Here is a 14,923-nt window from a genome sequence, read left to right as displayed (position 1 = left end):
TATATATATATATACAAATTATTAATCTATGAAAATTATAATATTCAATTTTTATTACCTTTACGTAAGTCCGTTCAGTCTCAATCAGTTCTAAAATCACTTTCTTCAGCTTCTCAGCGTCGCTTAGCTGCCGGCTTGGTGTGAGAGCCTGTGAGTGGGAACTGACTACACTTCCGGTGGGACTTGACTTTCTGGTCTCACCTGGAGAACGACAAATTACCGTCACTTGCTCGGCAGTTTTCAAAAGATTCTCGATCTCGAAAGAATTTGTGCGCGAGCTTTGCTTGTTATCTGCGTGGCTGGCTGACGAGCATTCTTGCATAATGTTCTCCTTGCCTGCATAATAAAATTCGCGTTATATTAAGATATGCCATAATGTACAAAAGTTCGTGATATAATAATTATATTAATTATATTAATTAATAATATAATTTTTTCTATATAATTTATTGATTTTGTGATTTTCGTTGTATTAAGAGTAACGCATAATTATTATTTATGATAATTTATGATAATTTATTATTCAGAAACAATATATAATTTGAAATAAAACTTTTTATAAAAATAATAATAACAAGCGAAAACATTTTTTAATTAATTATTACGTTACACGGATTTAATTTTTACTGTGTCAGAAAATCAACTTTCCAATAATAATCTAAAACAATTTTCGTTATTTCACTGTCGCTATATTTCAGTAAAATATAAATTGCCGCACTTGGCAATAAAAAAATTAATCGCGTGCCTTGATGTATTTTGTTTCAAAAGCAACGTATTTTCTTCAGCGTAATTTACTTTTATGATTTACATGTCTCATTAATTTAATGGGTTCATCTTTAGAAGTAGTATAATCTTCAGTAATAGCAGTAATAAAAATAGCCCTTAATGCAACAATTTCTTGGAGAATAGAACGAAAGGACTCACTCCATCCGGGTGCCGGCACAATCAGACCGGAAATCATTTCTTCGCTGATTACTGGTGGGTCAGTAGGCGGCGGCGGACAGACCAGGCTCTCAATTATGTCATCGGTAACTCGCATAATACCTGTGAGATCTGGTGGCTCCGTTCTGGAGGATCGCATCATCATACAGAGACCCACCTCCTCCTGTAAAACACTCTCCAAGTACATCATATCCAGGTCACTCACGATGGCGCCGTTGATTACCATAATCTCGTCGCCTTTAATGATTCCTGAAATCAGAGTCGCCATGTGAAAATTTATCCTCTCTAAAGAGGATTTATGTTGTGGAAAAGAATATTTGCAGCTTAAAATTTTCATTAATAATAAAATATTTATATATCGTTGGCTGACAACGTTCGAAGATTAGCGGAATTGTATAATCAGTCTTCATCGTTGACAAGAACAACTTTACTTTATAGACAATCGTCCAAGTATTTTTATCACCAACACTCATAAACTTAGGAAAACTTTGCAATGCAATAAAAACATTAATTATAGCGACTACTGTATCTTTTAAATAGTGTAAGTATCTTTTATTCCGACTAACATTTTTCGCGGCTGCCTCACGATGTGCCTGCGAAGATGATCCAACCGCTCAGCTCGGTATCTTTCGCAACTATAATAAGTCGCTCCCTTCGGTCGTGTTTAACGAGCAAGCTGCCCGATAAATTTAGACAGGATTTACGGAAAGGCGGCGCTAAATGTCATTCTGATTTGTTCGCGCCTGCGGCCCTAAGATCGTCCCACCCCCGGCGTATGCACATATATGCAATATATACATATATTTTTATTCTATACATATTTCTTTTTTTACACGTATTATACGCGCTTCATTTAACCATAAGCACGAGACTCTGTTCAACGAGCAAGCGATGATGCGCGGAAAATCGATGATTTTTCAATGGCGTCCTTGCACATCTTGGCGCTGACGCGGTCTAAGAAAATTAATACAATCGAACCTTGACATAAGTCATCTTCTAAGATCCGCAAAAATCGAGAGTGAATAAGCGAGGTAATCTTCTACAACACGACATCATTTTCATTCCTTCGGAATCGTTTGATACATTAATGTAACACAATTCTATCCAGATTAATTTCACAATTTGTTAATTTCTCTTTACTCTTTCAATTCTTCTAATAAAAAAATAAATACTAATTCTAAAGCTATAGTAGTAAAGCTATATAAACTTTATAATTAATTAAATTAAATTTTTATTATTATTATTTTTTTTTAATTTTATTATTTCAAAATTTTATAACGTAAAGTTAATCAAATAATAAAAGATCAACAATGCTTAGATATAAAAGAGGCTGACAATAAGAAAAAATGATCGCTAATAAAGAGGAGAAATAAAAAGACCTTGTAACGATCGAAACTTCTAATCGTTGCGCTCGAGGGACGTTTATTTTAGATAGATGTTGTCCTAGATAAGGGGTGCTTACCGTTTTGCATGGCGACACTCTTGTCTTCCACTCTACTAACGTAGCAGCAGAGCTCATCCTGCCTATCGGAGTTTTCTATGAGCTCCGCCTCGACGGAGAAGCCCCACATTTGTTCTAAAGTGTTTCTTTGCAATTCCACTTGATATAAAATCTTGGCACAGACTTCCACGATTTCATGCGTATGCAACTGCGTGCAGCAAAAAAAGTTACATCAAATTTTCATTATAAGAAATCATCACTAGAAGTCGCAATAACTTTATTCATTTTATAAAGTACTTGATTATTTAAGAAATGGAAAACAATCTTTTTTAACGCAAATATTTCCATTTTCTATTTGATTAATCTAATTACACAATTATTTGAGAAATAATGTTTTATATTCCAAAGAAGTTTCTAACTTTTTTATTTGTATATTAAATTGTATTAAAAAAAATGGGCGTTCTTAAGAACTTTTAGAACTTTTGTTCATTTATATCCAAGTAATTGTGATATTTTTAATTATTTTTATTATTTTTAGTGCACATTTTACTTTAAACCTTCCGTAATCGTTTTTTCCTCAAAACTCAGTTTAAACTTGCCAATTTCGATCCGTCAAACTTACATAGGTTTCTATCAAATCAGTCCTATGTGGCACAAAGTAATTATGGTCCTCCATATCCCGGCGCTTTTTGACGCGCACGAAGTGCTCCATCGGATTGAGATTCTTTCTGGTGCATGCGCTCGCTAGGAACTCTTCCACGGTCATAGCGTCACGCAGAAACACCGAGACCAGCTGAAACAACAAACAGGAAACACCGGGTCGTGCTCGTCTTATCCTTATTATACTCTAAGCGTAACGGAAGCATAGAATGTCGATTAACTACTCACCCGGTGTCCTGACGATCGTACCTGATTTTCCGGCACGGACACCTTCACGCTCTTCTCCTCGTCCCTGGACGAGATCTGCAGCGAGCGCCTACTGGAGCCGCTATTCGATCTCGACAGCAGAGGCGGTCGTCTCTTCGTCGCTCCGCGACCCGCCAATAAATTATTCAGTAGAGACGGGCTACGCGCGCAGATAAACGCGTGGAAGGATGACACCGTGAACACGCCCAATTTGTTTAACGTTTGCTTTGTGGCGCGAGACACATGCGTCAGTAGACTCTGAGGTAGAAACGTGAATATTGCTCATTTAATCTTGGATCAAGCTACTCACTTATCATAATAAGTTATCGCCTTCGAAAAGAAAAAGAATTCTTGGATTTTTATAGATTTAACACATTTCATTCCGCGTGAATCACCGATAACTCGCAGTAAACTTTCATTTAGGCCATTTGACATATTGATTATAAAAAGAAATGTAATTATAAATTATTTTTTATATCATACGTGAAGACATAGTTATGATATATAATACTATAATGATACATTACACCTTCTTCTTTATAATAACTTTTCTATTTTTTTTAATCATTATGAAATAAATGTTATTTAACAAATGCAAACAAAACTGTGAGTAATCAACAGCGTTGTGATCAAGTCACTTAATTGGCTCCGCACGGAACGTGTTAAGAGATTTCTCACAGATAACATAGAATGGTTATTCGGAGAAATGTGCTTTCTTGCAAGAAGAACTATTAAAAAATGATATTATAGGTTTAAGAGACTTTTCAAATAATGTAAAGAGATTCAAAAGCGCTGGTTGTCATTCGGAAATATATCCTCTTTAAAAAAAAAGCCATAAAAAGAATAAACTGTCCTTCCATAAAATATTGTCTATTCCAATACAATTTGCAGTTGCTGATTATGAATTATCACTGTCAATGAAATCGCTTTACGATCGTGAAAACGTTAATTTATCGGATATTGCCTGGCCACCTGGTTTTCCCTCTTTCTCTCTCCCTCTTGACGATCGATATCACTCATAACGAATGGTGCAAATTAGATGAGTGCGACGCAGATGGACCTCTAACGAATCCTGATTGCGTATATGCTGCGGGAAACGAAAGAGATGATTTTTTTTTTTCAAGCAATTGCAGCAACCCACGCAGAGAGATTGCAGCGCGTAATATTGTTTTTCAGTGAGAAGTCGAGAGAGAGAACCAGCTTTTGCGCGAAAACGGCAAAAGTTTACAACCAGATCACAGCGTTCTGTTCGATTGCGATTGGAATTGAACGTAATATGTCCGTTCCGCATCGTAGCATTGGATAACGAATGACGAGAACTCGCGTATATGCGCGGAAAGAACGATTTGTTGAAGTATTAAAAAATTTAACCTAGCCAGAAATGATTGGTTGAATTGACATCGATTTAACGTCGATATGACATTAAATCGCATCAATTCGAAGATAATCGATCAATCATTCCTTGCTGGGAAAATAGATCTGAGAATAATCTTGTTTGCAAAATAATTACAAAGTATGACGTTCAAAGCATAATAAAAAGTAGAACGCTCAAACTAATTGTTAAAATGTCAAAGTTGTTTACAACGCATTGCTTATCAAGTTTGTGACTTTTCTACTTATAATTTTATATTTTGATGGTACAATGAAATTATTTTCAGATCTGTATTTAACTAAATTTATAGATATTTCAATAAATTTGTTCTTTCCATATATATGGGCAAGAATTAATTCGACAATTCTCTGAATTCTTTTTTGCGAGGAACACTTGCATGAAAGCGAATATATTTAAACTGTGCAAGCTAATATATTTAAATCGGAAAAAATATATCGCGAATGAAGAATATTTATGAAATATTGATTTTCATATAGATTCATTAATTTATTCACAAAATTGTGAGAGAAATATAACGAGGCATATATATATTCTTACGGAATATAAATATTCAAAGTATTTTCTATTATTATAAATATTGATGAGTGCAACATTTTCAAATACAATTATATGCAAGAAAATATTATTGTATTACAATAAAAAAAAATTATTGAATAATCATAGCATGTATGTGTATATTTTAGAAATGTAAAATGTGAAAGATGTAAAATACGAGATTTGTAAATATGAGAGATATAAAATGTGAGATTTTTCTTTATCAAAGTAATCGTACCCAGGTAACATGCATGTTGCATAAGATATCTAAAAGATATCTTTTAGATATCTTTTAGACATAAGACATCTAAAAGACGTCTCCATCTTATGCAACATAAATGTTATTTGGATATCTAGTACAAGTTGGTATAATAATGCAGTACCTTTGATACCAGTTTAAAACGTTAATATTCTATATTGCATTCGGAGCTGACGTTTCAATGAAGTTCGTGCTTACCTTCGGATTGGGCAGTTCGCCACTTTGCAAACTGGCCATGTAGCACCGCAGGCGAAATTGCTCGCAGTGGAGCCGCTCCAGATTCTCCTCCCATTGTACTATTTGATTGTTGATCTGCTGTTTGGTGTCGACATCAGAAACCACTGATTGCTGAAGATCCGCCATATGCTTCATCTTGTGGTCCTACAAATAATCAATATGATTATTGACCTACTTTTCTCTCTCTCTCTCTCTCTCTCTCTCTCTCTCTCTCTCTCTCTCCTTTCTTTTTATTAAAAATTATATCAAGTTTTAAAATAAAAGCAACATGATAAAAAAGAAACATAAATGGTTATAATTAAAAATATTTAATCTGTCTTATAAACTTGTAAAACTTGTAAAAACTTTCTTTAATAAATTGATAATAAGTTGACAATAAAAAAATTGCAAGATTTTCTCCCACATTCAATAAATAGTTCTTTTCTTTCATAAACTTCTTTTTATCACTTTTCTCTAAACTTTTGATGCTTCTATAGAATAAGCTGAGTTTGACAGAATTACATCAGTCAATTTTTTCTATGTACCGATTCGATCGCCTTTTCCAGACGGAAAATCTCCTCCTGCAGCAGGTGCAGCGTGCCGGTTTTGCCACGATGACGCGCGAACGCGGCGGCGCACGCCGAGTGAATACTATTCACCCAGTTCTCCAGCTCCACTTGACACGGCGCCTAAACACAAAACGAACACCATGTTTTCTTCACTGAATCAGAATTCGGACCTTCGATTCCTCTCCGGCCTCGGCAAATTTCGCCCAGCTAATCGATCGTCGCTCGCGATGTCGCTCACGCTTCCAAGTGATTTAAAGTCGTGGCAAGCTTTAAAGTAGCGGCAGTGGACTATTAAAAGTTCGCCGTGTTGCGTGACCCGGGAATGAGTTCGTGAGACGGTTAATTAAATACACCTAGTTAGCAATTCGCGCGGTTAATGCACTCCCGAAAGCTACTAAAGTGCGGAGATCAAACTGAGGCGGCATAATTGTTCGCTTTGACTTTCCAATAATTTACCGTGTATAATCTCTATAGACTCTCTACGACAGTCTTACTTGGCAAGTTTAATTGGCATACTATCTACAATAATATTCGACGGGGAGGAGGGGAGTGATTAAGAAGTTCGTACATAAAAACAGCAAAACTATGTACAAATTGAATTAGGTTGGTTATGTATAAGTCTAGTTTTCATCTTTCATTTTAATTTAATTAGTTCTCTACTATTAAAAATTTAAAAAGTAGAGGATATTTCATTACGGAAAAATCTTTTCAATATATATCTGCGAGTTATAATATTTCCTTTACTATTTATATGTTTCTTTTTACAGATTACGGCAAAGTCGCGTTAAAATTTTGTTACCTGGAACAGATAGGCGTCCCCAAATGCGGTGCTCAAGCAAAATATGTAATCTTTCTTTGGATGTTCGGGAATCGGCTGCATGATCGCACCGTCGACGATGATCAGATGTTTAGGTGCTGCCTCCATGGCCCTACTCTCCTGTGAATCGCAGGGATAGAAGAGGAGAGTGGTGCCCTTCAAACAGACCCAATAACCCCTCCAGCCTCTCTTTTTAGCTAGCTCGATCTGATGCTTCTTGCGCAACAACCATTTCTTCACGCTGAGAAATCTAGAAATTCCGAAGCATTGTCATCTTTTTTATTTTTCTTATATTTAAATTTATTAAAATTATATTACATTAAAAAAACAACTTTATATATTATATTATATTGTTGTCTCTATTATTTTCGTTTGTCCCATCAAATTACATTTATTATGAGATTACCGGATTTTTAATCGAATAATATCATAATAATAAATGTTTATTATGTAAAAATTTTCATCGTTTATTCGTATGTATATTCATATTTATGTTAATTTGAATCAATTTATAAACGAAAGGAGATAATTTTTGTATAAATATCTGTCATTATCTTAATATTCTCCGATCTGATATTCTAGAAACTGAACAAAAAACGGACTTAGATTGATGTCCGTTTGTGGCCTTCATATATCTGTGTCATGTTATGCGAGATATCTATATACAGATTCTCAAGGCTCATTATTTTTAAAAAATAAACAAGTATGAGAGACGTACCCTGCCTTCCGAACTGCACCGGTGCAATTGAACGAAGCTGCAGCCGTGCCGGTCTGCTTCCGATAGGGCGAATTTATAGCACTCTCGCCGTCGTCGTCATCGCTGACGGCAGTGGTGAGGGACATTCTATCATCGTCCGACATCTGGAAAATACGTTAGATTTTACTTTAGCTGCGATAAGTGCGCTTATCATTGTGAAAATCGAGACAAATACGAACGACTCCGCGTCAAATTTATAATCAATTATTTCTCGTTCTTTTTAAATTTTTTTTACATTTGCACTTTATAAGAAAATATAAATTTATAAAATTTTAATGTTATATTTTCGACATTCCTTACAAAAATCTGATTTAATATTGCTAATTTAATACTAAAAGTTACTATTTTGAATATTAAAAACAGTAAATATATATAATAGTGTTTTTAATATAAAATAAGTATAATTATTAATCATTATCTAATAATAAACTTCTATAAAGAATAGAATCGTCCGTATATATGTAATATGAAAAAGAAATATATGTCATGTATAAAAGACAAAAAATGTGCATAGAAAAAATGTAATGTGCGATCGTGAAATAAGGTGATATTGATAAAGGATTATGATTAAATATATGCAGAGATAAGATCTAGAGATTACTGACAATGATAGGATGCTTTATATATACATTCATCGAGAATTCTTTTTCTATCTAAAAGTGCAATTAGGAATTCCAAATATAGGGACTGTGTTTTATATATATGTATATATAATACTATTTACATTATATTTATTTTAATTTAATTTAATTTAATTTACTGATTTATTAAAAATGTTATATTTTCTCAAATATTATTATTATTATTATCGCACAATGCAATTTACTGAAATTATATAATTAAAATTATTTGATTAAAGTTATTTGTTTATCATAAAAAAGTCGAATAGAAGTCAAGACGATTGTTTATCATAATTGTTATTTAAATAATTTAATTCGTAATCTAATTGTTATTTCATTTCGGTTATTTGATTGAATTTTTATTATACAATTTATTATGCAATTTTCGCAATAGTTAACAAGATATTAATTGCTAAAAATTGCTGAAAATTGATCTTTAATAATTTTTTACTCAAATACTATTACTTTACAGAAAAACTGCAAAAAATGAAAATTGTTTGCCTTCTCATAAAGCTCTAAGAATGTTTTTAGAATTTTTTCAGAATTTTTTTTAGAATTTTTTAATACCATATTTTCTCCATGTTAATAAAAATAAGAAAATGCAGTACTAAAAAGTTGATAAAAAATTCTGAAAAAATTCGTAGAATTCTATGAGAAGGAAATAAACAATTTTTGTCTCTTTCGATATTTCTGTAAAATTGATAGTATTTTAATAAAAAATTATTAAAGACCAATTTTCGACAATTTTTAGCAATTAATATTGCTAAAAATTGTTAATTACTGCGAAAATTGCAAAATGGTAAAAGACTTTCCGTCTCAGTTTAGTTCGCTCTACATATCCACGAATTCCGTTAGAATAATTATCGGACCCTATATATATATATAAAACTTAAATCTTTTTTAAATTAAATACGGATAAATATAGATATCAATTATTAATTATTAATCAATATTATTATAATTATGTCAGGCTATAAATAAAAGGATATCAAATTAAGAAGGATGACATTCGCATTACCAACAATTTGCAGTGGAGATGCAAAGAGTTCTTATAGCTTTATTTAGCGCATGCTACTCGAAGATGGCAACTAGTATCGATGCAACTTTAGCGAGGCTCGCTTACAAGCCCTTTTAATTGCACAAGAATATCATTTTCATGAACTATCGTAGGCGTTACATGCCAAATACTCTACTTTACTCGCGTTACAATAAAAGACAGCCGCGTCGCAAATGCAAAGTGCTAATAATAATTCCACTGCTTTCGCTGTCCATCCCCTCGTTATTTTCGCTCATTTATCGCGTTCAAGATTTTTTATTAATTCCTATCGCGAATGTAACGCTTTTGGAGTAACGTATAATTTTTTTCTAGTTTGTACATATATAATTATTGTGATGGCGAGATGAAAATGAGATGCAATATCGAGTGCGAGAATGAGTGCGAGTAGTCAGGGGGTCGACGAACGAAAGTCCAACGGAAACGGCGTAGTCGGTGGACTGGTGTCCTTTCTACTCTCTCGCTTCTCTGGCCGAAGCACATGCCAATAATACGAGCGATATCCTGATGCGATCGTCGCAATACCGGGGAAAATATCTATATCTATATATATATATTAATATATATATATCTGGGGACATATACAATATCGAGAAACATTCCTTCCAGAAGAGATATAAAGAGATTCGCGATTCGTGTCCTCTACCTTTTTCGTAATATTCATCATGCCGCGGAGCCTCTCGCGTATCCCCCTGAGGCTCTCGTCGGCCCAGAAACTTACGACTCTTCTGAGAAAATCGGCGTTGCACGCGTCCGCCGTCATATGCGGATGGTAGTGGCAGTAACAGCCCTCCTTTAACAGCTTCATGTTGTTCTCCGCGCTGCCGTTGATCCTCAACATAATCTCGCGACGTGCCACGCTCAGGCCGTCGATGTAGCGTTGCGCCCAGGCGTTGAGCGCACCGTTCACCAGCCGCAGTAATTTGTGATAGTATCCCTCGCCCGAGCCGTAAGTCACCTTTTCCTGCACGTTACGGCAGTTGAACCAGTACAGCTTGCGCGACTCGTTAATGCATATCACGCTGATCGTATGCCTGCGACACCAGCAAAAATATTTCCAACAACGTCGTCGATGCTGCGTCTTCAGATCTATGTAATCGTCGCTCGGATCCAGCAAGTCCAGAGTGCTATTCGTACACTTGATCGACCATCTCGGCTCTACCATCATTCGTCGTTCGCAATCGGCGGTGAATGAACGAGGAAGAGACGCGGAACCCGCGGTGGTGTTTAGAAGAGGGATGACCGTCGGACGGAATCCTCAGATTTCCGATCGTCGCCAGTCACGGCGTCTCGTTCCTCCTCCGGCGGTGTCATTATTGTCTCGCGGATGGCAGAAGAAAACATTCACGTGGAAGGCTCGATGAGATATTCTCGTACGATCGATTGTCGCGATGCGTAAGCTCGGTGGTGTCGAGAATCGCTTTGTATTTCCGCGATCTTAATGAACCTCGAAGTTCAAGTCGATGTCTTCGTTAAAGTTCTCTTTTGCAATTAAATATTGTATACGCGCCAGCTGCTCACCGGAATTATAGCTCGCAAAATCCAATACTCAATCGGTACGCCGATCATAAATGTGCACGACGAATAAAATGTAAACAACCGGTATACATTCCGAAAGTTGATTGAGTTCATCAGGTCTACTCGAATTCGTCGAGTTTATGATGAATTTATATATTCAAAGAATTCGAAATTTCCTCGAATTTTTCAATAAAGTCCTCTGTTTTAAGGCAAACGTCTTTTGCACTGTTAAAATCAATCACGACTTAGAGAGAGACTCCCTAACGTTAACTTTGTGACTACGTGCGATCTAACTATCTCGAGAATTCAAAGGGTGGGCTATGACGCACGAAGAACGCGGCAAAAGATCCGCCGCGGGTGTTCGCAGGTACTTATACGCAGAGGAATTCCTGCACTAGAATTCACATGAATTCCTCCCTTAAGTAAGAAGGGCGCAGCGGGAGGTATCGTCGTCCTCGACGGCCGGACGATCGTGAACGACGCCACTCCAACTCTCGTCTTCACGACGGGGGATGATTGATAATATATATAGAATATTTTCTATCTCTCTCTCTTTCTCTTTTCTTTATATAATAGAAACGAACTATCCATAGAAAAATACTCTCTCGTTCTGTATTTAGGTATACATATAGATATTCTCTCTGAATGTTGATCCTTGCTCCTCTCCAGCTGATTTCCCTCCTTTTCCACACATTGCTATAGGTATCCTCTCAAAGCATCGATTTTCTCCTCTCTCGCGGAAAAATGCGCTGTAAACCATCGTACACTCCCTCAACCGCTCCTTATCTAACCTTCAATTTCATTTTAAATATATTATTTCAATCTTTAACTGATCACTTCTCGGATACTACTCTCGAATAAACTCTGACACCTTATCTGATCTCTGCTCCCCTTTTCGGATATATCTTCTTTCACGCAATCTATCTAGTAAAGTCTCTCCCCTCGCGTAGCTTTTATATCGATAAGCTGAAGTCAGTCATTCGCCGATCGACCTATATTCTCCGGAAGTTATTCCACGACGGAAATCAGCCTGATCATTGACGCGAGGGGAGAAGAGGTTCCAGGTACCCAGTGACGATGTTGCCATCGTCGAGACGCGCCGGCACGTAGCGACCGCTTCTCGTCGATCTCGCACGTGCGACCGCAAATTCGGTACGCGCGAGTTCCTGAAGGAGCGATCAGCGGCGCGCTGCAGCTTAATTTCCGATCCGCATAATGCGAAGATTCGTCGTCAAAACCCAACGTCCTGCGAGAATCCTTCTTTCGCTTTTGGGAATTGGTTTCAATTCTTCGAGAGAACTTCTGGAGAACTTCTCTGGTGTTACTCTCCCTGTCGAGTTCAACCGGAAGTCCCGAGTGATAGCTGCACTTTCAGCCCGTGTCAATGCGGAGAATCCCTTGAGGATTTTGTCATCACTTCAAGATGACGCGCCATCGTGAAACGTTTACAATCTCGCACTTGATGATCGCACAAAAGAATGGAAGTCTTCACGAGAATACTCTCTCCTTCTCCCTCTCTCTCTCTCTCTCTCTCTCTCTCTCTCTCTCTCTGCGGGGGCGGTGGATTCGTTGCCGAAGACGGATCAGATGTGATTTACGTGATCGGAACTGTCGTTTACACGAGAACGCGCGTCCTCATCGCGTTCTCCAGCGGGCTATCGAGAGTCGTTGGCGCCGCTGCCGACGTGTCCGGGGACGTGTACCGCGCGCGGCTCGGCGACTTCCGGCGCCCGCGCATCGGCGCATCAGCGGGCGCCGCACTCTCCAAGCGCGTCCCGGTAGCGGGTGCGAGCCGCGGTGGAGGGAGAAGAAGCTGCGTCGTGCCTGCGTCGCGTTCTCCACGAGGTCGCTCGCTCGTCCTCGAGCTACTAATGCGTAGTCGTTAATACGCGCCCGTCGATCGATGGGCCCTCTTGCATGCGAGCTCGCGACCGAGGACTCTCGTCATCGCCGCGGAGTTTTGTCACCGCTGGAAACAGTTAGGTCTCGCGACCGATGTTGGTACCGATCGCAATCAGTTTAAGCGAACAAGTTGCACTTCTTGGGATGTAGGGAACTCTTTTATTTTTATTTCTTTATCTTTCTCTCTCTCGCTTGCTTTTTTTCTCTTTTCTCCTTCCTCTCTTTCTCGCTTACGCGCGGATGTCACCAAGTTCGCAGTCGCGAACGCGCTTCGCTCCGGACTGTCGCTGGAGAACAGGGAAGAGGAGCTACTACCGCGAGGGGAATCAATACCTCGGTCCTTGTGGTGGTCGAAGGGGGATTGCAGGAACGAGTGGAGGCGAGGAGGAGCGGAGAAAGCTGTGATAGCAGGAGTGGGATGCCGTAGAAGGGAAGGGTAGTTGGCACGGGGATGTCGGTAGTAGTGCCCGCGATGTGAGGTGGGAGAGCTACACTTCGGAGGCGAAACGAGGTACGAGCGAAAGGGGTGGTATGCATCATCGGAGATGAACGAGGGAGAGAAACAGGCGAAAGGAAAATACGACACGTTGCACTGATCGACGTTGACAGCCAAGTTGCTACGCGATGATTGTTACCACTGTCCCAATGACGAGTATTCGATTCGAGGGAGAATCGAGAGCTCGAACGAATTTCAATAAATGGAGGTCAATTCCCCTACTTCTTCCTTGAATACTATCTCCTCCAGAGGCAGCTGGGTTACTTTTCTGGAGCCGTGTCCTCGAACGAATTTATTTCCGGACGTCAAGGATGGCGGCGAGAAACTTTAAGCGGTTATATGAGAAGCTTTTCGATTCGATGCTATTCTGCTTTTACCTATCACTTTGCAATTTTCTCTAAAAGATTATCATAAAATTTCAAGTTTTGTAAAATTAATTTCGATACTTTTTTCTATTAAACCCCCTTTAATATATTTTCTTAAATTTCCCATAATTAAAATAAAATGATTTTCTGTAAGATTCCCGTCTTTAAGCAAAGTAAAAATATAATTAGAAAAGAGAACAGGCAATTAATGTTCAATTTTTATGTTTTGATCGCATTGACGTATTAAACATTTTCCAAGGACGACCGAATGCGCGATGCGCCGATCTTTGGCTTTTATCTATACTTGGATCTTTTATTCGCGTTTACCGTCGTGTATTTCGTTTTCGTCGCTGTAAAGGGAATCAAGGAGAAGGGTATAAAAAAAAAATAATCCTACGCGGATTATGTATAATGGGTTGGCGCGCATGCGAGCGACGTGAAGTTTTATTGAATTTTACAACATAGTTCCTCGCAGCGGAAGGCGATAAGAAATGTCGGTACCGCCAGTGGAGCGTATCGTCTTTCGTATCGGGACAATACGGTCCATTTGATTTATACGTGTGGATGGTTGAATTAGATACGTGCTAATCGATCGCATCGCTCATCAATCTATGATCTTTTTGATTCGCAACTGCGTCACTAACGCGACCGTGACGGGACGAAAAACGACGCTGAAGAATCAAAGTCATGAAAGATTTGCGCGCGTTTTGCGCATGCACCTGTTGGCGCAAGCTGCTACTCGACTTGTGCAACGATGCAGAGGTGCTCGATTCTTATTTACTCTCGCTCGGCCCGCTAATCTCGGCGCGACCTATTAACCCTTAGACGCGTGTCTTTGCGCACAAAGTGCCGCAAAAGCCCTCGACCTTTACGAGAGATTGTTATATTTCGAGAGAGCTACTAATACATTTCCCGAAATAGGAAATCTTTTCTGAATCTTTCTCTTTCTTGTAGAATGTAACGTAAAATTTGAATAATTTCTTGTAATGGAGTCCTTTAAATTATTTCAGATAGTAAAGAGTATTATCTCGCAATAAGATTAAGTTTTATGACTTTAATTACACTCTATAAGTTTAATTAGATTTCTATAATTAAATTTGAATAATTTCATGAAATGGAGTTTCTTAAATTATT

General features: G+C 37.8%; 1 protein-coding gene across 4 annotated transcripts in view; it reads right to left on the bottom strand.

The window, feature by feature from the left end:
* The window catches only part of LOC108694458, a 38,067-nt gene that overhangs the window by 6,273 nt on the left and 16,871 nt on the right, over nucleotides 1-14,923 (bottom strand). For all 4 annotated transcript variants that reach the window (XM_018203975.1, XM_018203978.1, XM_018203976.1 and 1 more), the window contains 9 exons: nucleotides 7,796-7,938; nucleotides 7,060-7,327; nucleotides 6,237-6,380; nucleotides 5,674-5,856; nucleotides 3,272-3,547; nucleotides 3,006-3,176; nucleotides 2,405-2,591; nucleotides 925-1,191; nucleotides 59-336 (listed from right to left, as the gene is read on the bottom strand). In XM_018203975.1, coding sequence (XP_018059464.1) covers nucleotides 59-336; nucleotides 925-1,191; nucleotides 2,405-2,591; nucleotides 3,006-3,176; nucleotides 3,272-3,547; nucleotides 5,674-5,856; nucleotides 6,237-6,380; nucleotides 7,060-7,327; nucleotides 7,796-7,938 — 1,917 coding nt within the window. The remainder of the gene's footprint in view (nucleotides 1-58; nucleotides 337-924; nucleotides 1,192-2,404; nucleotides 2,592-3,005; nucleotides 3,177-3,271; nucleotides 3,548-5,673; nucleotides 5,857-6,236; nucleotides 6,381-7,059; nucleotides 7,328-7,795; nucleotides 7,939-14,923) is intronic.

The sequence above is a fragment of the Atta colombica genome, unplaced genomic scaffold (genome assembly GCF_001594045.1).
Source record: "Atta colombica isolate Treedump-2 unplaced genomic scaffold, Acol1.0 scaffold12, whole genome shotgun sequence".
In the NCBI taxonomy this organism is placed as follows: Eukaryota; Metazoa; Arthropoda; class Insecta; order Hymenoptera; family Formicidae; genus Atta; species Atta colombica.
The sequence above is the reverse complement of the archived record's forward strand: the minus strand, read 5'-3'. Positions and strand labels throughout refer to the sequence as shown.